General features: G+C 42.8%; 1 protein-coding gene across 3 annotated transcripts in view; it reads left to right on the top strand.

The window, feature by feature from the left end:
• Positions 1-24,228, top strand: part of EVL (Enah/Vasp-like) — a 152,344-nt gene that overhangs the window by 49,076 nt on the left and 79,040 nt on the right. For 2 of the 3 annotated variants that reach the window (XM_065685374.1, XM_065685372.1), the window contains exon 1: positions 23,356-23,529. The exons of the other annotated variant lie outside the window; for it this stretch is intronic. In XM_065685374.1, the coding sequence (XP_065541446.1) occupies positions 23,519-23,529 (11 nt within the window). In that variant the 5' untranslated portion in view covers positions 23,356-23,518. Of the gene's footprint in view, positions 1-23,355; positions 23,530-24,228 lie in introns of those variants that run through there. 3 annotated transcript variants of the gene reach the window in all.

The following is a 24,228-nucleotide window of genomic DNA, read 5'->3' as shown; positions in this document are numbered from 1 at the left end:
AAAATGGAGATGGTGCAGGAAACCCTGTTTTAATTAATCTTACTGATTTAAATCATAATTAATATCAGTGATACAAGTCAACCCGTGTACTTAGTGCTTTTGCAAGAACAATCTGCAAGCTCCCATGGAGATGAAGGTAGTGGGCTCAGAAGGAGCCTGGGCAGGGGGGAGGGAGGTGGTACCCCAGGCAGCAGCACTCACCCCAGCTCACTGCATCTCTGCAAGCATTTCTCACTGCCAGGGAGGAGAGCTGGCCAGGACAGAGACCTGCGGCGCAGACCCAAGGCAGCTTCCGCAGTGGTTGTGAAATCGTGCTCTTAAGTCCTCTTATGAAACTAGCCTTTGCTTTTATTAGAAAGGTTTTAAAGTATCCCAAATTGGAAAGCAACACTTAGTTTCTAGTTTAATGTGAGTAAAAGGATATTGTAGGCAAAAATTGTGGGGTTTATTAGTTGTCATTTTTTTATGATGTTCAGCTATGATAGTTAATTTTTTCTGTTTTCTGTAAGAGAAATAAATCACCATTATGTGCTGATTTCTCCTTATGGTTGTTTATTGTAGTGCGATGGTTTGTTCTGCTTTCATGTGTCATTAACCCTCAAGAAGTTAATCAGTTTCTGAATAAGCTTTTCTTTGTTGTATTTGACTGGGATTTAATTCTCAGCATTGTTAAAAACGTTTTTCTTTTTATGGAGGTACCTTGTTAGGAGGTGCAGCACGCGAATGGTGAAAATTTAGAGACTGTAGTTGTCTCCTGTTACTACTGTTATTTCTCCTTTTCCTTTCTCCTTCAGCCGTATTTAGCTGTCTAGGGTTTGGGGTGAGGTTCCCTATAAGCATAGTGGTTTGCTTGAAAAGGGTGAGCAGAGGAGGAACTGTGATGCAGTCTGGCCTGGAGTCCTTTTCTGATTCTGTCTTTGCTGCTCACCTGCATGGTGGCTTTGGGCGAGTCTTCTGTCATCACCAACTGGAAGTAACTGCAAGGTAGCATTTAGTCTTGGGTGGTGCAGCATCTGTGCTGGTATCTCTGTGCAATGGAAAATTTGGGCTTTCTGTACAGGAAGACTTGCTTCAGAGCTGACAGCGAGACAGAAGAGACTCATTAAAACAAACAAAAAAAAACCCCAGTAAAGCCAACATGCTAAGAAAGAACTACCACAAACCACATAAGTTGCCTCCCATGCTTCTTTACCTGTCCTTCCCAAGCAAAGTTTGTAGCACATCAGCCAAGAGGCAAATAATTAAAAGCACTCCAATACTGTGTCTCTGAGAGGAGTTCTGTCTCACAGACAGTGGTACCTTTGGGAGAGAATGATTCTCTTCTCTATTCCCTTCCTTGTTTCTGGAAGATGTTATGGGAGTGTTGTGGTGATGATCCCAATTTAATTCAAATAGAATTGAAAAATTGAGGCTGTGTGTGGCAGAAGTGGCTTGTTCTCACTCTAGTCAGCTCCAGAGGAAAGGCTCCAGAAGGTCACTGGGCACTTGGAAAGGTTTCACATCTAGAAAGAGATTGCTGGTGGTAGAGTCCCTGCTCTGTTGGAAACACGGGGCACTCTGATGGTATGCAAGGCAGCAGTAAACCTGTACACAGAGCGGCAGAGGAGCCCATATGGAGAGGATAGCATACATGAAAAGGAAAACAAGGATAGTTTGTTTCTCCTGTTTGTCACAGGACAAATTAGGAGGGGTTTGTTTGGTTTTGGGGTGGATTTGCTGTTGGTTTTTTTTAGTTTTGGTTTTTGTCGGGGTTTTTTGGTAGTGTTATGTAAATTTTACTGTCTCCTTTGCAAAAAGGACTCAATCTCTACGACAACAGCTTTTATCCGTTTGGGGCTAGTCTGCACATGTGATGATGCTGCTTCACTCTTGTGTCTTTCTGGGCTTTTCATTTGTCACTTTATAGCTAAAATTTCTACTTAAATACATTTAGGTTGATGGAAACTAGCAATATCCCTTGTTCTGAGGGTGGGGGAGAGCCTTTCTGCTGACTGGAATCTGAAGTGCAGGTTCAGACTCTGGATTTGGTGTGGATGTGTGATGTGGCTGCGCAATGAATGTATGAGATGGGCAAAAGGATCTCTGAGGAGAAGAGGTGGGTGTAGAAAAGGCAGAGATAGGGATATCTTGCAAAATCCTCAGAAATGCCTCTGATGCAGAAGGGGTATCTTTGTTGCTGGAGAGAGTTTGCCATCAGATTTAAAGAATGGTTACTTACCCTTTCTTCAAGACTGCTACAAGAAATATAAATTACGCATCTGCTTCATTGAAATTGACCCTTCCATCTGCAGAAATAAAAGAACTGGTGACTTTTATGTATTGAATGTTTTATTGTAGTATCTACTGTGCCTTAGGCAACCTTGCTAATAAACTCCAGAATTTGTAAATGATGTGCACTGAATAGGCAAATGATTCCTTAGCAATAATGTGTGCTGCATAACCCTTGTGCCTTAGCAAAATGCCAAATCTGCAGTGAAATCTGGTAGCTGAATAATGCGTTGGGTTTGATGCTGCAGCTGTTTGTGGGCATGGAAGGGAAGATCCTCCAGCCCTGGCAGTGGGACTGCTCTGTGGAGGATGACACTGGAGGAGTTTCAACCACAGCTTCTCATTGAAATTGGAAGGCAGATTTCACTACAAAGCAGTGCTCAGGACCAGCTGATTTGGCTTTCTCCAGTCCCTTCATATTCCTTTTTGAAAGCAAAGCAAATTTGTTGAAATAGAATGTGCCCCTGCTGCTAGGCTTGGGGGAAAACACAAGATGTCCTCTTACGATAGGAAGCGCAATGCAGCAATGTCTACCAACACCAAATGAAAGAACATAAACACAACTTGTGTGTTGTATTATGGGCTTCTAAGTGATTTTTTTCCTGTTTGTTTCTAATTTAAGAATTGCAGTAAATCATTATAGGATGAATGTATCTTAAGTAACTCATGTTCTAATAAGGATGTCTGTGTAAGCGGTACTATATAGTAAGTGCCACTTTCTGTCACTCTGTATGTCATCGGAGCTGTTTCAGAGCATGTTTTCAGCTGTGTCAGCCACAGTGGGTATTTTAAAAAATGCTTTCCTATTATGCCATTCTGCTACTGTCTCAAAGAAGGAAAATGGTAAGGCCAGCTTTCAAACTGGTGCATACTCTGTCTGCTTCAATGAAATCAATATTTTTAGTCTCCACCTACCCTGGCCTAGGGTTATCTTTGTGAACTGTGTATCAAAAGAGCATTTTATCATCACAAGCATTTGAAAATAATTTTCTAAAATCAATGTTCTGTTTTCTTTTAAATTTGCATTTAGTAAAAAATTCTCAACATTTCTTTCCTCTAAAAAAGTTAGGGGCTATTAATCGTGGGAGAAATACCTCTGATATTATATTCCCCAGTGACACGGTTTCATCTGTACTATGCCCCACATAATTCTGTCCTTACCACGGTGCCATTCCAGAGGTTACACCCAAGATAAATTTATCTCGATGTATCATAGGTTATTTAGCCATGGAAATGCAGGGTGGGTGGCGAACCCAACACAAAATCTTCTTCTGTGGCTGTGCACAAACTAGAAAATCTGCTGGCAGCAAATGTGGCACATGGCAAAAAGTTAGTTGCCCTGATTCTGTCTTTTCCAGAAAGTCAGACAGACAAAGGCAGCCCTGAGCCCCCTGAACCAGCAGTGCCAACCATGAGGCATGTGGGGGTGCTCTGCTTGCTGGTGCAGGTGGATGTAGCATGCAACGCTCCCTGCATAGCACCAGCCATCATTCTTCATAATGTCTGTACCTCACAGAACTGATTTTACTCTGAGCTGAACAGTATTTCACTATATTCACTATTACACTAAAGGTCACCTCCACTCTCATAGTTCTCTATTTATGTGGCCCAGCATTGTAAAATCGAGCTGCACTGATGCTGCAACCGGATAGGCAGAGAACCACACTGTGTAGCTGTAGGAACAGAAACGTATGTATGTCCCTCTAATACCCATGTGTTAACTTCAGAGCTGCTCAAGGGTCATATCTTCATCCAGCGAATGGACAAAAATTGCCATCCTCTCTCTCTGCTTCCCTCAGCAATTGCTCGTTGTGGATTTTTTATTTCTTTCTCCAGCAATGGTCTGCAACCTTGAACTGTACTAATAACACACGCCAGATTGATGGTCATGCCACACAGGCTTGGTAGCAGGGCTGCCATAGTGCAGCCAGCATCCTCCTCATGGAGATTGCAGCCATGAATTTCCATCTGCTGTGACTATCTACAACGTGATTCTTGGGTATGGGAACGTCAGTTGGCTCCCAAGGCTGAATGGATTTCCATTTGGCAACCATCTCTCCACCCCCACCATCAATGCTATAAAGACATCAGCAGCAGGTCATTTGCTTTGGATCCATAGTCTATGAGCCTGCAATTATATATTTTCCTCTACTGCATTAGACTGGTACCCAGATTGGTACCTTGTGAAACTTTATGCATGCCTTATAGCTTTCAGTCCAGTAGCAGTCATCTCTTTTGCTGGCTAATCAGAAGTGTTATTGTTCAGCATTGATTTTTTGGAGGAAAAAAAAAAAAAAAAAGAAAGAAAAAAACCAAAGCTTCAAACCTTAATACCTTACTTAAACATGGTGTGAGCCAAGCCTGGAATTTCAGGATGGCAATGGAAGAAGCAGATCCATTTGGAAGGCAGTAGGCTCACAGCCTCAGCAGCTGCGAAGTAACATCCCTTCTTGGTATGACAGGCTCAGCACATGCAAAACTTATTGTCTGACTTTGGAAGCCTCTTGAAAACTTGACCTACGTGCTGCTGTCACCCCGTACCCCATCTGGCAGCACTGGTCCCTTCTCCTCAGCCCTATTTGCTGGTGACTGCTCAGGCAAAACCCTGACTGTGGCTTGTGGGTGTATAATTCTGTTGAGACACTGGTTTCCTGGTGTGGGTTCCTGTAGCATCCTTTAGACAGCCCTCCCCCTAACCATAGGCATGGTCCCTTTATGAACACTGGAAGTTAAGAGCTCACAGATTTCCCAATGGAAGTTCCAAGAGCTGTGAGCAGTACTACTTCGTGTATGTGTCTGGTGTTACTGGGACACCCTGGATGAAGCTTCTGGGGATTGTGGAGTTGAGACTGATCCCTCCAGGAAGCATTGGACCCTGTAGGCTGCAGCCAGTAAAACCAGCAGCTTTGAAATGAACCTCGTGAGGGCTTTTCAAGCACTCATTCCCAGGATGTTTCTAAATAGAGCCTGTGATTACTCCAGAAACCACAACTGTAACACTTTGGATTAAGAAAAAAGCCTTAATGAAACCAAATGTGTTTGTTAACAGTAATTCACAGCAGGGTCCGTGGCTGGTCCTGCCAGCTGCCATAGTCTGCAATGGTTGCATTTAGCCAGCCTTAAAAGCAGGAGCAGGACAGGCTCTGGAGGAACCTTCTGCTCTCTCCTATTGCCTGGAGAGATAAATTGCTTTGTAGTGATGCCTGGAAGTTGTGTGCCTGTCACATGCTAAACAGATAAAGAGGAAGCAGAGTAAAAATCTGTACAATGGATTTGCAAAACTTTCTCACTGAGGTATCAGTCTTTTGGGCCTCCTATTAATAAAGGGCTTGATTCCTCCCTGTCCTTTTCCACGTGGTGGTTTGTCCCTGCAGGGACTATGTAAAGCACTGTCATATCAGATGCTGTTTTGTAACACTTGGCTTGTGCAAGTGCTGACAGCAATACCGGAAAGTAGCATTTATTTCTTTTTACCATGGTATGTTCTAGATCGATCAGGAGTTGCAAATGTTCTAGGATAAATATAGCTTGTTCCTTTGCTAGCTCTGAGCCTGCTTTGACAAAGCTGCTTTCCTCCTGAAAAAAAGGAGGATATGGTGGAAAGGAAGAGACATCTCCCATGCTATGACAAATCTGAATGGTGACATGTGGGAAGAGGGTCTTGGACTTTGAATACCACCATTAACACCATCTAACTGTGAACTGAACCATGCATGATGGTGTTATACAGGCCAGTTCTGTTCTCTCACAGACTACTTGGAGAGTGTGTTTACACCATCCTTAAGTTTCTCTATTGTAATGTTCATCTACAACCTTCTACACAAATCTGTCTCCAAACTCTGTCTCCAACTCTGTTGCCTCCAAAATGCTGGTTTGCCCTCTTCTCCAAAGACATGGTGTCAGCTCTGTTCTTTAGGAGACCATTCTCAGTGAGCAGATGAATGACTCCATGATGGCAGCAGGAGCTTTGCATTTCTGAACTCATCCTTCTCAGGTCAGGTTCTTACCTGGGGCAGCTCTCCTCTTTGATGCACATGCTGCATCACCTGCCTTGCCTCCCTTCTCTTGATCCATTAGTAGTAGCTGCACCTCCTGTGTCCTAGTATCTTGTTGCTGCTATGTGTATGTCTACCCTTTCCTCTGGCGTTTGTGGTATCTGACTTTAGTGTCCCAGTTTATGCTTAAATGGTCTGATTTATGGAGCAGAGAATTTCAGGGAATGGAAGGATATGTCCTTGCAAATGAGAAAAAATCTCTTAAGAAGATCAGTGGATTTCTGCAGTATAAAGTGAATTTGAGGGAGAAGAATCTCCTTCATTCCTCCACATTCTTATGTCTCTTTCCCCAAAGTATTGTAAACAGCAAAACTGCTGCTGGAAAGCACTATCCTGGTGGTGGAAATGGCTTTCTGTGGCTACTTAAAATTGCTGCAGAGATCAATAGGGACTAGCAGCAGTTATGCAGTGAAGAGTGAATGATACGAACTTAACTTTCTCTGCCCTGCTGCAATGTATAATGCATCGTGGCCCTGTTTCCTTATTTTCTTTATACGTGAGTGTTATTTCAGGCTTGATTTTTCTTGATTATCAACAAACACGGTGCCGATTTCACTGTATTGAGGCAATGCAGAATTTTGTTGCTGTTCACAGGGGAATGTCTTCTCATAATCAGCCTTTCAAGCATGTTTGGAGGCTCACAAGTCCCTTCACCATAATGTGTTTTAAGATCATCTTGTTACCTTTCATATATATATGTCCATGTGATGCATTTGAAGCTGCATGGGAAAGACATGAGCTTCGCATGCCTTCCCTTAGAGCGATGCTGGCCACATGGGATGCCAGGCAAAGCAATGTGGAATAGACTTAAAAAGCTGGGGAAAAAATTAAAAGTATTCATAAAAGAATGGGAGGCATTTGGTGTAATCTACATATTACATAGTCTTAATTTTTTAAGCTTGGACAGCATGCTTAAATTGTTAAAGGTTAAATTGGCTCCTTCAGAAAGGAGCATTGCATTGCAGTGGTTTTGAAGGCTGGACTGAACAGTAAGATAAATAAGAATTACATTTTTTGGTTTGTGCATTATCATATAGCTCTAATTCAGCTTAATGAGTCAATTATCCACTTGCAGAAATTAATTACAAAACAGGCTCTAAGAGTGCCCAGGATAGGTAGTGTCCAGCAAGCAGCATATTGTGGGATGTGATGAGTGATGCTGAGTCTCTCTCCATCTCTGTACCTGTAGACTTCTTTCCTCAGGGTAGAGGAGGTGGGAATGGAGAGCTTTGGTCTTGAACTTCAGTAGGAAACCTCCTGTCCATCTGTTATACTTAATATTCTGCTTTGACTTGAGTAAAAGTGGGCTTGAGAACATCGTATGTTGGGGAAAATATGTTGGGGGGGGGGGGCTTGTAGCTAATTGAGCTGCAGTGTTAAGGGCTCTCCATTGTTCTAAGGTACTTGGGTGCTGCACAGAGAGGATTTCCTGCAGGGATTTCAATCTGTAGAATGTGAAGTGCCCATCTGTAGCAATGGTGTGGCTCATGTCAAGGGAATATTATGCAGTAGATCAGAGTTAAATTAAAACTCACTTTGTGTATTTATAAATGAGCAGAGGTATCTGTTTCCATCCTTAGGAGAATTTGACACATGCAAATGTATGAACCACGGTCTCTGGTGGTTGTCATAATTTTAAGTGAAAAACCCGGAGAGAACAAGTTGCTTGTGTTTCTTCATGACAAAACTGGATTACATACAATCTGGAAGGAAATACTATACTCGGCAGAATAAAACTGATTCATGTATTGCCTTTTAATCTTTCAGCGTTGGTGCTGACTGAAGTTGGGGTTGTTTTGGGGGGATTTGGAGGTTGTTCCTAGTAATCACTGAAAGAAGTTAAGCATCAAATTGATTGTTTAAATATTTGAAGGCTGCACTGTGCATCACCATGAATGCTGTGATCTTTAGAGGCACTGACAGCTTTCCCTCTGGCTGTTAACATGTCTACTTTATACAACATAAATGTCAACATCACTATTCCTCTAATTAGAGCAGTAGGTCAAACCGTGTCTTTGTCTGTAGAGGAACCTGAGCCATTAGCCATGTTAAGAAGCAGCTTCCTTTGTTAAGCTGGATTTTTTTCAAGGTTTGTTTTATCCCATGACAACCTACAAATGCTGTTTTTCAGAGTGGGGCATTTTTGCTTTATGCAGAAAAGGAAATACATAAAAGAGATCGTCCCTCAACCCGCTCAGCCACCTGGGCTGTGAAGCAAACTTTCCCCAGCAGTGCCAGCTCGCTGCAGGTCTGACCTGCATGGATTTTGTTCTGTTCAAACACTAGAAATGTATGTTCCCAGAGACACTTTAAATACCGATAGCACTGTAAGCTGTAGGAGCTTATGAAGGTAGAGAAATACAGTGCTGTCCTTTAAAATTGTTTTCTGTTAACTGATGCAAAGCAAAATTGTCATGATTGTCCTCATTTCAGTACTCTACTGGAGGCACCACTTTGGTTTTGCGTTTTCTAATTTGTTTTTAAGTAGAACTTAGCGCCATTTCTATAATGATAAATCTTCCATTTAAGACCAAGAAACCAATACTGACCATCTTGAATATCTGAAAGATGTGATTGCTATTTACAGTTTATCACATTTGTTTTTCTGACAGTCTTTGATTGCTTCTCTGAAATTGCTTCACTGAAATTGCCTGTGGCATTATGGAAATAGATGGAAAAGTATTTTTAACTAGACATTGGGTTCAGTATTTTTTTTATATATAAAATAATTTTAAAATGTTTTTAAATACATTTAAATAACCTTTTTTAGAAAATATTTTTATTTCTGTGATTTATTTATTTTTTTGGTGGACAAGTAGTTAGTGAGTCTCTAATGGATATTCTCAGATTTCAGAACTGCAGGATTTTTCCTAAGTCAAATGAGCTAACCCAGGCAAGAGCTACTTTAATCTGCCTAGTGGTTTCTCTGGAAGGTGACAGCAGTAGACAGAAGTCATACAATCTTTCCTCCTTAAAGAAAAGCACGTTGAAGAACAGTGCCTAGGACAGACAGACAGTGGATGGTATGGGCCTGGTTTCTCTGTTCTATTTTCTCATTAGCATTTGGCACAATGCCTTGTGCTTCCTTTCTCCTGGATTCATCACAGATTGAATTGGTAGCTGAGAACCTGAAATTGCTTGCAGTGTCTCAGTCAAAAAAGTCTCTTCTCCCTTTCTGCTGTGCCCCCACATCACCGTGCTGGCATGCTGCCTTGGGGGAGCTGGGGCTCCTGCAGAAGGGTGGTCTTCCATTTGTTGGAGGACCTGTGCTTTACTACCACGAGTCCTTGAAGTTTCTTTGTTTCGTTTTGTTTTGCTTTCTTCTACATTTGCTCAGTGACCATCATAATGTAGAAAATTAAAGCTGTTCATCCCCCCAGACAGAAGCTGTGTTCACAAATTTATTATGCCCTTCTCTGAAGAGCCACTGCTGCTTCTGCCAAGTTGACTGCAGCAGATCTATGACCTGGAGGCTGCTCTTCAGTAGGCTGAAATTAAACTATTCAACACTTTTCTGGTATTGTTAATACTGCTTCTATAAAGAAGCTGAGGCAGAGGATGCCAGGTGCCAAGTCTCCCTTGGATTTTAGAGTGGTATCTAATGTACTTTAAGAAATCCCAGTCTTACCACTAAAAAACAAACGGAACTGAAATAGCTGAATCAAGCTTAATTTGTTTTTGTTATTGCAGGACAGTATCAATTGCTGTCTTTTAACTAGGTTTTCCACTTATTGAATATAAGTTGAAGGACTAAGTTATACTGTTTCCCTTTCTTTTTTTTGACTAAGTGATGCTTTCTGCACCCCTAAACAAAGGAGACACAGAGCTGGTCACAGGTGGCTACTACCCTTAGGAATGAGCTGGGGAGCTCTGCTGTTTTGGAAATACAGGTTTCCACAGCTCACACACCATCTGTACCCTGGTTATTTGCTGGTAAGCCTGCTCAGCAGGAGGCATTTCTTTCTCTCCCTCACCCGGTAATGTAGTAATGTCTCTCACACTGCTCCATGCAGTTCCTTGAGACTCCAAAGTCAGAGCTGGGAACTGAACATGGCAAGAGTGAGTATGGCAATGTGCATGGCAAGAGCTTGGCAGTACCTGCCTCAGGCATCTAACAGACCAACAGAGCCTGCATAGAAACCAAGACACAGAAAACCTCATGTATCAGCAGGTCTTATTCTTATTCTTATTTTTTAAATGGCAGTGGAAATGAGAGACTGGGAGCAATGAGGCATTTGGCACATCAATTTATAGGTGTTCTTTTATCCTGTTTGGCCTTTTCTCTTGTTCTGGGGCAGGCAGAAGGAGTCCTGAAGAGCAAAATGCCACTATCCAGTAAAGATACAAGGGAGAGATGGAAATCCAGACGGATGCTAAGGATTCCATTAGCTGTATAACTCCAAGCTGGAAGCTGGAAATCGTTCCCTGTGCAGGCTACCATAACCATCAGAGTGAGGCAGGGCAGTTTTGTTTTCACACATGGTGTATTTCAGAGGAGCATTCCCTGAATCCATGGTCTGATTTCCAGCTGTGGTTGTATTATTAAGTAAATAAGGACCATTGTCTGGGTGTTAGAAGCCAGTCAGCCTAGGCAGAAAGAGATGAGACAGGCAAGGACAGGCAGAAATATTGAAGAGAAAGGCTTGTGGCAAAAAATGCAGACAGTACTTAGGAAAATGCTTCTTTGAAGCTATGCTTCCTAACCCAGTTCCAGTGCCCATCATGGGAACACAAGCTGGATTTGAATAGGGGTCTCAGAGGTCAGTGTTTTATCCATTAAGCTGTAACTGCCTAAACTGAGTATGCAGCCCAAGAGACAACTCAGAGCTTTGCCTGATTTGTATTATGTTTGCACTTTGGGGAGTTGGTTTCAGCAGACCAAATAATGCTGAAATATTGCTCAGCTGATAACACAGCAATTACAAAGTTCACTGTGAGAGATCCTGCTGTGAACTGGCTGAAGGTTTCTGCATCAATCCTGGTTTTGGTAAGCTCTTCAGCATATAGAGAGAAGGCAGCACAGATGTACAGGGAAGATGTTGGAGGTTATGGTAATTTATTAAATCTTTCAAAAATCATGTGTGTTTTGGTTTGGTGTTGGTTTTTGGGGGGTTGTTTCATTTTAGGTTTTTTTAATAAAAAATTTAATCATAGTACAGCTTTGGATGCTGATTTCCATGCTCTTGTCAGGGATGAAAAACAATGGTTGCTGCACCTGAAAGAGGAATTTGCCTTTTGATCCCACCTGGCCATGGCCGTTAGCATCTCTGTAGAGGCTAGGGTGCCTTAGCACTGGCCAGGTGGAAGATGTACTGCAGGTAGTGTGTTGTTCCTTAGAAATCCTCCACCACCTCATCTCAGCCCTCCTGAATTTGTTATCTTGGGAGATGATGGACCTTTGGGAAGTTCAGGAAGGTTTCAGCAGGAAAGAAGAGTTGAGTTACTTTTGAAACTTTCCTGCTCTCTATACCCACCTCTCCTTTCTGTAACCTGTTGACTTGGGGGTAATTTTTTGTTCTCTTTAATTATTTTTTTTCAGAGCATTGTATCAGTTATGCAAAAGAACAGTTCTGAGTGCTTCATAATAAAAACAGGGTGCTGTTATGAAAGCACGTCTTGACACAGAGGCTGTTGAACAAACACTCCCAGACTGTATATTGGCTCAAGGGCTGAACTTCTGTATTAAGCTGGAAGGGTTATAATTTGGCAAGTCTATCTGGAGTGCTGAGAAAAATATTGCATGTTTTAGGCAGTAAAAAAATGTCAGAGAACTAGAAAGTTATAGTTCTTTTGGAAAAGTGTGTAATTCACAGAATCACAGAATCACAGAATCCCAAGGGTTGGAAGGGACCTAAAAAGATCATCTAGTCCAACCCCCCTGCAAGAGTAGGGTAACCTACAGTACATCACACAGGAACTTGTCCAGGCGGGCCTTGAATATCTCCAGTGTAGGAGACTCCACAACCCCCCTGGGCAACCTGTTCCAGTGCTCTGTCACTCTTACAGTAAAGAAGTTCTTCCTGATGTTAACGTGGAACTTCCTATGCTCCAGTTTACACCCATTGCCCCTTGTCCTATCACTGGATATCACTGAAAAAAGCCTAGCTCCATCATCCTGACACCTACCCTTTACATATTTGTAAACATTGATGAGGTCACCCCTCAGTCTCCTCTTCTCCAAGCTAAAGAGACCCAGCTCCCTCAGCCTCTCCTCATAAGGGAGATGTTCCACTCCCTTAATCATCTTTGTGGCTCTGCGCTGGACTCCTTCAAGCAATTCCCTGTCCTTCTTGAATTGAGGGGCCCAGAACTGGACACAATATTCCAGATGCGGCCTCACCAAGGCTGAGTAGAGGGGGAGGAGAACCTCTCTTGACCTACTAACCACTCCCTTTCTAATGCACCCTAAGATGCCATTTGCCTTCTTGGCCACAAGAGCACATTGCTGGCTCATGGTCATCCTCCTATCCACCAGGACCCCCAGGTCCCTTTCCCCTTCACTATTTTCCAGCAGGTCACCCCCCAACCTGTACTGGTACATGGGGTTGTTCTTCCCCAGATGCAAGACTCTACACTTGCCCTTGTTAAATTTCATCAAGTTTCTCCCCGCCCAACTCTCCAGCCTGTCCAGGTCTCGCTGAATGGCAGCACAGTCCTCTGGTGTGTCAGCCACTCCTCCCAGTTTTGTGTCATCAGCAAACTTGCTGAGGGTGCACTCAGTTCCCTCATCCAGGTCATTGATGAAAATATTAAACAGCACCGGTCCCAGCACCGACCCCTGAGGAACTCCACTAGTCACAGACCTCCAGCTAGATTCTGCGCCATTGACCACAACTCTCTGCCTTCTTCCTTTCAACCAGTTCTCGATCCACCTCACTACTTGATCGTCAAGCCCACACTTCCTTAGCTTATCTATGAGGATGCTGTGGGAGACAGTATCAAATGCCTTACTGAAATCAAGAAAAACTACATCTACCGCTCTACCATCATCCCTCCACCTAGTCACTTCCTCATAGAAGGCTATAAGGTTGGTCATACATGACTTCCACGAGAGGACAAGATGGAGAATCTAGGAACTATAATGAAGTTTCACACTTTTAAGATGTAGCTGTGTTTGCTGCAACCTAGCAAGTGTAGATTTGCAGTCAAAGGAATTTATGTGGTCTTTTTTTACAGCTCAGCACCACAGAATAACAGAGTCTTCCATGTCTCATGGTTATTCAAAGATGATTTGGTTCTTTATACTTCTTAATCAGCATTAACTTAAGGAAAAATCATTCCATCCCCCTTCTTTTAAATTGTTACAGCTGTCCTGAGTGGCAGAAGGACCTTAAATTTCTAGTCTACAGTTCTGGCAATTTTACTGAAAATTGCTTTGCCTTAGATTTTTGTAGTTTCCAGTCCTGTTATATTTCCCTTTGCTGGACACTGTGGCTCAGTAGAAATAGAGGATGCTGCTTCAGAAAGTCTTGACATTTTTCTAGATCCGCTTTCTCTTAGAGCTCAGATAAGGGTCTGTATTATTTGTCGTCTTACCACACAATAGTCTCAAAGTGAGCTGTTCATAAGATAATCCACTGGGGTATGGGAAGAAGATACTAATACCTCAGTAGTACATGTATATAATTTATGAAGAAGTATATATTGGGGTGCATGAAGTTTTCTCTGATAGGAGTGTGGGGTCAAAAAAGTTGGGAGTACATTTTCATTACAGGGGATTGCTTTCATAAGACAATGAAATCATCAGCAGGCTACGTGTAGCCAAAATGCCTAAATTTACTGCCTGAAGTGCTTTTAGTAGAAGTTTAGTCCTGGATACTGTTACACATAAACATCAGCAGTAAATTATATTGTATTTGGCAACAGCCTGAAGCTGATTTTAAAAGGGACTGTGCATGCTGTTGTGGAAGCTTTGGCAGTTGTTGGCTGCAGGTGTAGGAGCTGAGAACATGGGTGAAGGTGAGCAGCAGTTCTTTGGGAGGCCCTTACTACCAACCTCTCTTTAGATTGCTTTCTGAAGGAAATAAGGCTTATGCTGTAACTTCACTTTTGTGTCTGTTACATCCTTTTTGATCTCAGCTGTCCCAGTAGCTGAGCAGCAGACTCAGAAGCATCAGTCTAGTTTGACAAAGGAGTAAAAATCTCACTGATTTGTGAGACTCAGAAAGTGAGTGGAGAAGAGAATGATTCAAACTGAAGCTCCTCCTGAGGTAAAGGCAGCACATGGTCTAGATGACCAGCCATTTGCTGCCAACCTGCATGTGTTGTGTAGATGACCATTTAGTAGACACCTAACCCCTGACAAGTGTTGCTGTATGGTGTCTATGCAGGATGGGATTGTCACAGGGGACACATCAAAGTCAAGAGCATCATTTTAGAAGAGGTAAGGAAGATTGCTAGGGGAAAAAGAGTGCAAATCATGGGAAAGCAGGAATACCTCTGCCATTATTTGACAAACACTGCACACAAACAGGTCTGGTGCACAAATGTGCTCAAGGATCCTGTTTCAATTTTGGCTTTCATAAAATATTTTTATCTGCCAGGCAATGGGGACAAATCTTTGCCAAGAAATAATGGAAGGAGGGAAGGGGGGAAGGAAGGGGCTGCCAGGATAATTTTTGTTTTGTTTTGTTAAGTATTGTCAGTAGTTTTTGGACAAGGGATTTTCTTACTGTTCACTAGTTCTCCTTGTGTTTATTTTTACTAAAATAGTCTGAAAATAATTCCTCTTGTAAAAGAAGATTACAGCATGTTAATATACAGGTCTTTGAGTACAGTTTATTTACATTTGCTGCTGGTTTATGCCCACCTTGAAGAGGGCTATACCTTTTCCATGCTGTAAATCTACAGATGATCAGACCTGCTATGTTCACTTTTTGTCAGAATGAAGATACTTAATCTAAAAACGTACTATGACTCAGGTGCACAGACTGTTTCTTGTGCCCAGGCATAATCTGTTATTCTTCCTAGCTGAAGCATATCTGCAAATACACAGATGATACAGAAGATGAGTTTCTGATGGAGCTGAATTTTCCCACCAACTGCAGCAAGGATAGAACAGTTATCAAGTCACATAAAACTAGCTCAACCTCCTGTTAAATGTTACAAGGGAGTATTGTAAGAGCTACTATTTATGTACTATAAGACAAGGAAAAGGTGGAAGGAATATGGATGCTCTAGTGTTGTTATAAGAGACAGCTTCCCTGTGTGTGTGTGCCACGGTGTGTTGCATGGTGGTGAAGGATGTGGTGAGTTGACATGACAAACTTCTGGCTGTACCCATTCCACCTTCAGGGATCCTTCTGCAAGTTGAAGTTTCCCTTCAGACTACTGTTCCCAACCTGTCCTATTCCAAGAAGCACAAATATCAGAAGCAAGGATAGACACAAGCCCATTCTTCATCATGGTGTGAAGCAGTCTCTTGTCCTCCTGTATCCTTAACAAATGCCGTCATAGCACATCTTTCTTCCCTGAGCAGTAGAGATCACCAGCTTCTGCAGCTATCCTGCACAGCATGGCTTTCACTTTGCTGTTGTGCTTTGGGCCCTGACTTTTAAGGGGTGGTGTTGCTGTCCTGAAAAGTGCTTTCCCAATGAATGTCAAATGTTCTCAGTGTGGCAGCCTCAGCATCAGGGAGGCACATGCCTTCAGAGAACTTCAAGTAATAAAAATGCAGTTAAATGTAATTTCTGATAATTTTTTGTCAGTTTCTTGCCCTTCTATCTCTGAAGCTGTCCTTACATGCCTTCTCTTCACTACAGCATCAGAAACATCAGAAAACCACTCCTTATCTTCACACCTGCTAGGCTATACCTCACCCATCCATGAGCCTCTGAAAGGCTTATGATAGAAACACTTCCACTGGGTTACAGTGACCAGCAGCATGCTATAGAGGTGCCTCACAATGCAAATATCTTATCTGCTCAGTAAAACACGATATTTGAATTCCATTATGTAGTGGTGGATAGCATTAAATAGCAAAGGTTAGTACTAGAAATGAGCAAGTGCTAGTTTGGAGTGAGAACATCCTAACCTTGCTTTAAAACTATGGTAAAGTTGGTATTTCTTGTTTCACATCCAAATCACAAAAATTTATATGACCTCCCTGTAAATCAGGAGCTACAAAAATAATGCATGCAGTTCAGTTTACCATTGCCCACAGCTGCTGAAACCACTCATGATAATCAACATGTTTACTAAAGTATAAGGGAAAATGCAAGCTGAAAGTGAAAATACATCTGCTGTGGAGCAATGTCAGGGATTAGCATGTGTTTGGTGGCATAAACACAAGAATGTTTTTCAGTTGATAATCCAAGTAAGTTTGTATTGACACTCAGATCATTGCTAATAGCTCTTCAGATCAAGGTCATTGCTTTGCTTTAACATAAAAATAAAAATACGCGGAAAAGCAAAGTACACCTCTTAAAAATTTCAGTACAGAAATTTTTACAGTTACATGCTGTCGTGGTTTAAACCCAACCACAAGCCTCGTTCACTCACTCCCCCCCCTTCTTGCCCTCCCCCTGCTTCTGGAGGGACGGAGAGGAGAATCAAAAAGAATGCAGCTCCCACGGGTTGAGATAAGAACAGTTTAGTAACTAAGGTATAACACAGACCACTACTGCTACCACCAATAATAATAATGCTAAAGGAAATAACAAGAGGAAAGAATACAACACCTCAGCACCAGCCGACCAATAACTCGCCCCACTCCCCCCAGCAGAGCACCGACCGATACCTCCTCCAACCCTGCAGTCCCCTAACCCTTCTGGGTAACTCCCTGTTACATCCTGGGCATGATGTGCTGTGGTATGGAATACCTCTTTGGTCAGTTTGGGTCAGGTGTCCTGTCTCTGCTTCCTCCCAGCCTCCCCTCCTCCCTGGCAGAGCATGAGGCTCACAAAGTCCTTGGCCAGACCAAACATTTGAGCAGCAACTGAAAACATCGGCATTATCAGCACTGTTCCCAGGCCAAAAGATCAAAACACAGCACTGTACTAGCTCCTAAGAAGGAGAAAAATGACTGCTGCTGCTCAACCCAGGACACATGCCAAGTGCAAGGTCCTACACCTGGGTTGGAGCAATCCCAGGCACAGCTACAGGTTGGGCAGAGAACAGATTCAGAGCAGCCCTACAGAGAAGGACTTGGGGGTGCTGGTCGATGAGAAAATGAACATGAGCAGCAGTGTGCGCTCGCAGCCCAGAAAGCCAACCGTATCCTGGGCTGCATCAAAAGGAGCGTGACCAGCAGGTCAGAGGAGGTGATCCTGCCCCTCTACTCTGCTCTTGTGAGACCTCACCTGGAGTATTGTGTGCAGTTCTGGTGTCCTCAACATAAAAAGGACATGGAACTGCTGGAACAAGTCCAGAGGAGGGCCATGAGGATGATCAGGGGACTGGAGCACCTCCTGTATGAAGACAGGCTGAGCAAGTTGGGGCTGTTCAGCCTGGAGAAGAGAAGGCTGCGTGGAGACCTCATAGCAGCCTTCCAGTACCTGAAGGGTGGCTATAACGATGCTAGGGAGGGACTCTTCATTAGGGACTGTAGGGATAGGACAAGGGGTAATGGGTTAAAACTTAAGGAGGGAAAGTTTAGATTGGATGTAAGGAGGAAATTCTTTACTGTAAGGGTGGTGAGACACTGGAATAGGTTGCCCAGGGAGGTTGTGGATGCTTCATCCCTGGGGGTGTTCAAGGCAGGGTTGGACAGAGCCATGGGTGAGATGGTCTAGGGTGAGGTGTCCCTGCCCCTGGCAGGGGGGTTGGAACTAAATGATCTTAAGGTCCTTTCCAACCCTAACTGTTCTATGATTCCATGATTCTGTGAAGGTTTATAATAGTCTGTACTATAATTCTCAGCCTCTGGAAAAGACAGGAGATCATAGCTTCATCTGAGGCTACTGATGGGAGCAGTAACTGCTTCTAGAGCAGGTGTGGCTGTTCCTAGCTATGAGCAAGGAGATGCCTTCTGCCTGCTGCAAGGAGATGCCTGTGCTGGTGGCTGCATACATGGCGGCTTAGAAGATACAGTCCTTTGTACCACTGGCTGTCATGAAACAACATGGGGATGTTTGTTTAATACAGACTGTAAAATGTCCCAGGCACTCAGGACTCTAAAGTACTTTCATACTTCCAGGGGAACTTTTCCTGGGAAACTTTGATCATATTAAATAAATTTCCCATGATATCATAACGCTCCATTCGTTATAAATGTGCTGATTTGCGGATGTGCAATTAGCTGACTCAAGCAAAAAAGCATTATAGATATCCTGTGTATGAAGTGGCAGTTTATTTCTCTCCATATGGTCTGTAACTTGTTCCATGCTGCTTAACGTGGGGTCTGGGCTTACTGCCCATTGCTCATCACAGTTTATAGGGAGGAAAATTGAAGGCAGCCACAGAGTTAATTCTCTGCAATACCGTTATTTCCTTAATGCATTACCTAAGCTGTTTGCATCAGCCAAAATAGACCTCTTGAAAGCAGGTGAGTCCTGAGTGTTCCCTCTGCAGAGTGAGAGTGGAGAGGAAATCATCGTAGAAAAGGGCACTGCATAAACTGAGAGTCAGGGGCTTCCCGAAAGGAACAAATAGGGCTCCCCAAATCCTGCATAACTCAGGCCCTTTAAAGGATTTGGTATATATATCTATTTTTTCCTGACATATGTTTATTTGTCTCTACTTGAATGGATCTCTGACAAGAGTTAAGTCTTGTCCCTCTTAAGTCTGTGCAGAACTTCCTTGCACCTCAGCAGTGGTGGGCCTGCACCCTAGATTAATAGTCTCAGGAAGACTCTTATGTAAAATATGCTCAACACAGGATAATTGTTTTGCTGTCAAGTTAGTACTTACCTCGTTCACATTTTTAACTCTCATAGTACTAAATAAGTAAATTCTACTCTCCAGTATCTCTCCTGCTCCTTTAAAATGAGTGGAGAGCATGAAACAAAACAGGTTTGAGAAAGGAACAGCATATATTAATGTACAGGGTTAAACTTCTGAGAACAAGGAATCTTTTTTTGTCTCATCAGCATGTTTAGCAGTTGCAAATCTCAGTGTATGTGGAAATGCCTTATATTCAAAGGCTGTTAACAGCTGTGAAATTAGTTGTGCAAATCTGAATATATTTACAAATCTGAACTGCGTATTTTATGTTTTTATGTAGCATTTTTGCATATATTGATATAATTGCCTTGTAGTTTATGAAATCTGAGTGTGCAGTTTCAGTGTGAACTTTCTGATTCCTTAATCATGAGAAACGAAAGCCATTTCCATATGCGAATTTTTAATCCTGTGCAGTATAATAAGATGCCTTTTGGGAGTAACAGTGAATTAAAACCAACAGATACATATGTAAAAACTTAATTTAAGGTGTGAAATATGCGTTTATTAAGAAAATAATGTTTTAAGCATGTCTGCCTTCAGATAACTCCTAGGTGGTTACAGGTTTATTTTTGTATTATGGCTATAATAATCTTTTTAGAGTATACACAACACATTCTACAGTGCATCTCCAAATCGTCGTATTTAGAGATGAGTCATTTTTGGGGCTGAGACGCTTACCTTTCTGGGTTCAGCTTATAGCTCTAAGGATTTAAAATATGTAATGTTAGTGTCGTACAGAAATCGTGTTTCATCTGGTAATGAAACTCTCTGCAAAAAGAAGAAAAGAGCATGCAGTACTTGGATGTCTTTGCAACATGAAAACCTAGTACATGGCCAGCAGACTTGCTGCTCGGAAACCGATGGGAGTATTCACACGCTTGCAACTAGAGCCTTGCTTCTGTGTTCAGGAATCCTGATCTTCTCACACAGATCTCAACACATGACTGAAATAATCTCTTTATCCAGCATATGGTCCTTTGTGAGGACTGGATAGAAATCAGCTACTGGGTCTTATTTGTCATTTGTCCCACAGTGCTGTTTCCTTGTAAGTGCTCCCTTTCTAGTTCAGGGCAATGGAGGCATTTTAGCAATGCAAAGAGCTGATTAGAAGCACTTTTGCTGGAATGTATGCTGTAGTGCTTAGTGAAATTAATGTGGCTTATGACAGAGGCATTGAGAGGCAGCACTGGGCTTTGTCCCACTCACTGTCACTGTTTCCCAGCGTGACATTGGAAGTGTCAGTAGTGACCCGCTCTTATTTGTGCTTCATGCATGCACAATGCTACCAGGAGCTGGATGGAAGCTGGGAGTTTTTGTGTCCAGGAGAACTGTATCTTTAAACCCAGATTATTCTAGTTGATATTGTTGTAGCTGATACTTGTGTGTGTAAGGAGAATCATACCTGCTTGGTTTAGCAGGAAAACTGTTCTGACAACAAAGTGCTGTCTCCTTGCTCAAGTCAGTTACCATGTCGATCCCAGACACATTAAATCAGAGAAATAAAAAGGCTGCTCAGATCTTTCCTTAGTCCATTTTCCTGCATCTCTCTGCCTGGAACAGTGGAACTGTTCTGGGCAATTAGTGACTTGAGTCCACAGGTATTTGGAGATACATTTTTCAGGTTCTGTCCTTATTTTATAAGACACACAGTAAAGTACTGTTTGCACAGACAAACTCTGCAATAATAATAATAATCTAAGCAGTGTATGAGCTATACAGAGGAACTGCCACTTGCCAAGTTGAAATCCCAGAAAAAAATTATACAAAAATGCTTCATTAAACAAACAAACAAAAAACCCCCAAAACCAAACACACACACCCCCCCTGCCCCCCCCTCCCCCCCCCCAAAAAAAAAAAAAATCCAGGGGAAAAGCACAACAGAAAAAGCATTACTTGAATGCCAGCAAGAACTTTTATTTGTTGTTGGGTTTTAAACTTCCCCCACCAGCTGAAAACTGAAACCCTTCAGTTGTGCAGAGATTTACTGCAGAGGAATCGGAAGCTGCAGCTGAGCAAGTGATGGCAACTATGAGATCAAGTAGATTTTGACACCCATGTTTTCACTAGCTGCCATTTCACGAACTGTTTCTGCAGATCTTTCAGTTAGACCATGAAAGGGCTCTTTTGCAACAGGAAAACTAGAGAACATGAAAAGCACTCTGCTCCTCTGCTCGGGTGGAGTGGTGTTCGCAGCCATTTCTCCCCAACAGAAACTCTGCTTAAGGGTTTATGTAGCTGGTGTGCCCTGCCAAATTGAGCCTATTTCATACACTGCTCTCTTCTTGCTATGTTAAATGGGGATCTAAGGTTATTCACATGTATGTTGCACTCTGAAACCACTGCAAGGACATGAGGTATTGCATAATCTCCTGAGGACTGGTCTTCTCAGGCCTTTTGTCAAACCTAATGGCAGGTTTTACTGTCATTAGTGGTCAAGTTCGAGCAGATGTGCAAAAGGCATCAAAGTAGGTGAGAAAGATAAGATTTTGTGCAAGGGTTTAGAGAAGGGAGTTAGTTCATTTGCATTGCAATTAGGGAAACTGGGTTTAGATTAGGTAATGTGCCTGTTTCTGGTTTGTGCAATGTCTGGGTGGGCACAAAGTGGCTCAGCAAAATGCTGTAGAGATACACAAGTGGGTGGGAACCCTCCCTCCTTCCACATGCTGATCCTGCACTACCTTCCTGGGGTCACACCATGACATGCTCAAGCAGTGGCATGGTAGAAGTGTTTTCTTAATCAATGTGAATTTAAAAAGTGCTATTAATGTAAAGGATGTAAATTTGCAAAGTTGATTGTTGTTACTAGGCCATCTTTCTGCCATAGCCAAATGGCAATACCCAGTTAATGGAGTGGCAAGGCAAGCAAATGACAGCCTGTAGAGATAGCAAAGAAGCTGGAAGCATTATTGCAGGGAAAACCCACGTTCCTTGTTAACAGGAATGTGGATGCATGCAAACACATATGTGGGCACCCCATGGCAGGACTGAAGCAAAAGATTGTAGTCTCTCAGGAGTCACTTGCAGGCACAGTGCAGTCAAGGAGGCTTAGTTTTGCAAGGCACTCCATTAAAAAAAGACAGAATGGTGAACAGAATTGTCTGAAAAGTAGCAGTGGATGGCACATCTTCTACAGCAGAAGCTGTGAGATAAGTTATCCTCCTGCTTATGGCTGTGACCTCCACAGTGGTTACTTCAGGCCAAATCCCATGTGCCATTTGTGGGAGGCTTAGCATGGGACAGACAGGCAGGGAACACATGATAAAATCTTCGCTATCCCCAGGTGCCCCAGCTGGCGGGAGGCCTGCCTGCTACTGAGCCACATGGGCTCTCCCAGCTGCTGGTGATGGAGGGCAGGCACCCACTGCTTGCACACCCCGTGGAGCAAACTTTGTCTTGTTTTGTAAATGTTAGAGATTTCTCCCGTGTCCTTCTATAAACTGCTTGATCAACTACCTCCTTCCATGAAGATGTGTTTCTTAGTTTCTGTATTTATGGTGATGCCCCAAGTAGGATCATAGGGTTGGAGAGCAACCAGAAAAAAGCTTTTGCTCTGGCTGGACCTGGAGTTAGCCAGGGGTAAGGCAGCTCCTATTTTGTCTCGTCTCGTCTCATCTCATCATCTCATCTCATCTCATCTCATCTCATCTCATCTCATCTCATCTCATCTCATCTCATCTCATCATCTCATCTCACCATCTCATGGGAGATGAGAGTCAGCATGCAGTGTCCTGGACACCTGGGCCAGTTCAAGTCTGGGGATGGAGCTGACCCCAGCCAGCCAGTGGGCAATGCCAGGTTGGCTGCAAGGCAGGAGGGGGCCCTCAGTACCACCGGGGCCCCTGGGTTTGGTTCTGCAGCGTGCAAACGCCCATGCCATAAATGAATAATAGCGATATTTTCTGTCTGAGGTTTGTTTGCTTTTGGTTTCTCTTGGACAGTGAACCTGTGCCTTGAGAAAATAAGCAGAATGTTTTTAATATCCATGCCACCAATGAGACAAAGGCAGTGCATCTAATCTTAATCTATATTGTTTGGACTTTTGTTCAGTAAATAAGCTGTAAGAAAGAATACATTTCTTCTTTAAAGTCCCTTCCCCGCCCCTGCTGTACAAGCGTTACTTCCTGCCCTTCTGCTCTCTCAGTAGCGCTTCCCTTTCCTGTTTTGGTTATAAGCCTTCATAGAGACTCCTGGCTTGTCTCCCTGCCAAATTTGTCTTCTCAGTAATCAGGTGAAATTAGTCTATTTTGATTTAACCACACGTGCTGGATTTGAGTGTACACTCCTGCGGGATTACCTGACCAGGTCTTCCTCAAATGGCAGGCACGTAAGTATCTGGGGACCGAGCAGGGAGGCAGGGAATTTGTTGACCAGTGTTAATGTGACTGGATGGGAAGGAGAGCATGTATTGTCATAAATACAGCAGGCCTGTGTTTTGGTTATAGCCTCATAAGATAATTTATAATTGTATAAAATGGAAATTAAGCTTTTATGGAAATGCTACATTAATATGCATCCCCTAGCAGTGAGGGAGAGGTTGACTTGACAGAGTGATCCTCTTTCATTCCTGGTCTGCCTCTGTGAGCTCCAGGGGAATTGTCGCAGGTTTATTTGCATTTCTTCTGGGATTGAAGGGAAACCAAAGCAAAGCAATTCCAGCTTTAATGAAAGATCTTTATGTTGATTTCCTGTACTCACATATAAGTCTGCCTCTCCTGATTATTAATGATTATGATCTTTCAAAACCTTTGCTTAAGGTACTGTTCTTCTGAAATATGGGTATGGCTAGCCCACGAGTAAGAGCCCTAAGTCATGTATTTTCACTTGACGGTTCAGTTTTGTGGTTTGAAAAATGTGTATTTTGCAAGATTAGTTACTTCTTGGTTTTATTTCTGTAATTTAAGGGTGAGGGAAAGTAGCTTATATTAATAGCAACCCGATCTAGTCAAGTTGCTTTTTTACTGGTTTTGATTAATTGGGTTGATGGTGTTTCCCCGGGCCATTTGCTAGATTAATTTTTAGGAAA

The sequence above is a fragment of the Lathamus discolor genome, chromosome 6 (assembly GCF_037157495.1).
Source record: "Lathamus discolor isolate bLatDis1 chromosome 6, bLatDis1.hap1, whole genome shotgun sequence".
NCBI lineage: Eukaryota > Metazoa > Chordata > Aves > Psittaciformes > Psittacidae > Lathamus > Lathamus discolor.
Note: the sequence above shows the minus strand (reverse complement) of the source record. Positions and strands in the feature narration are given on the sequence as shown.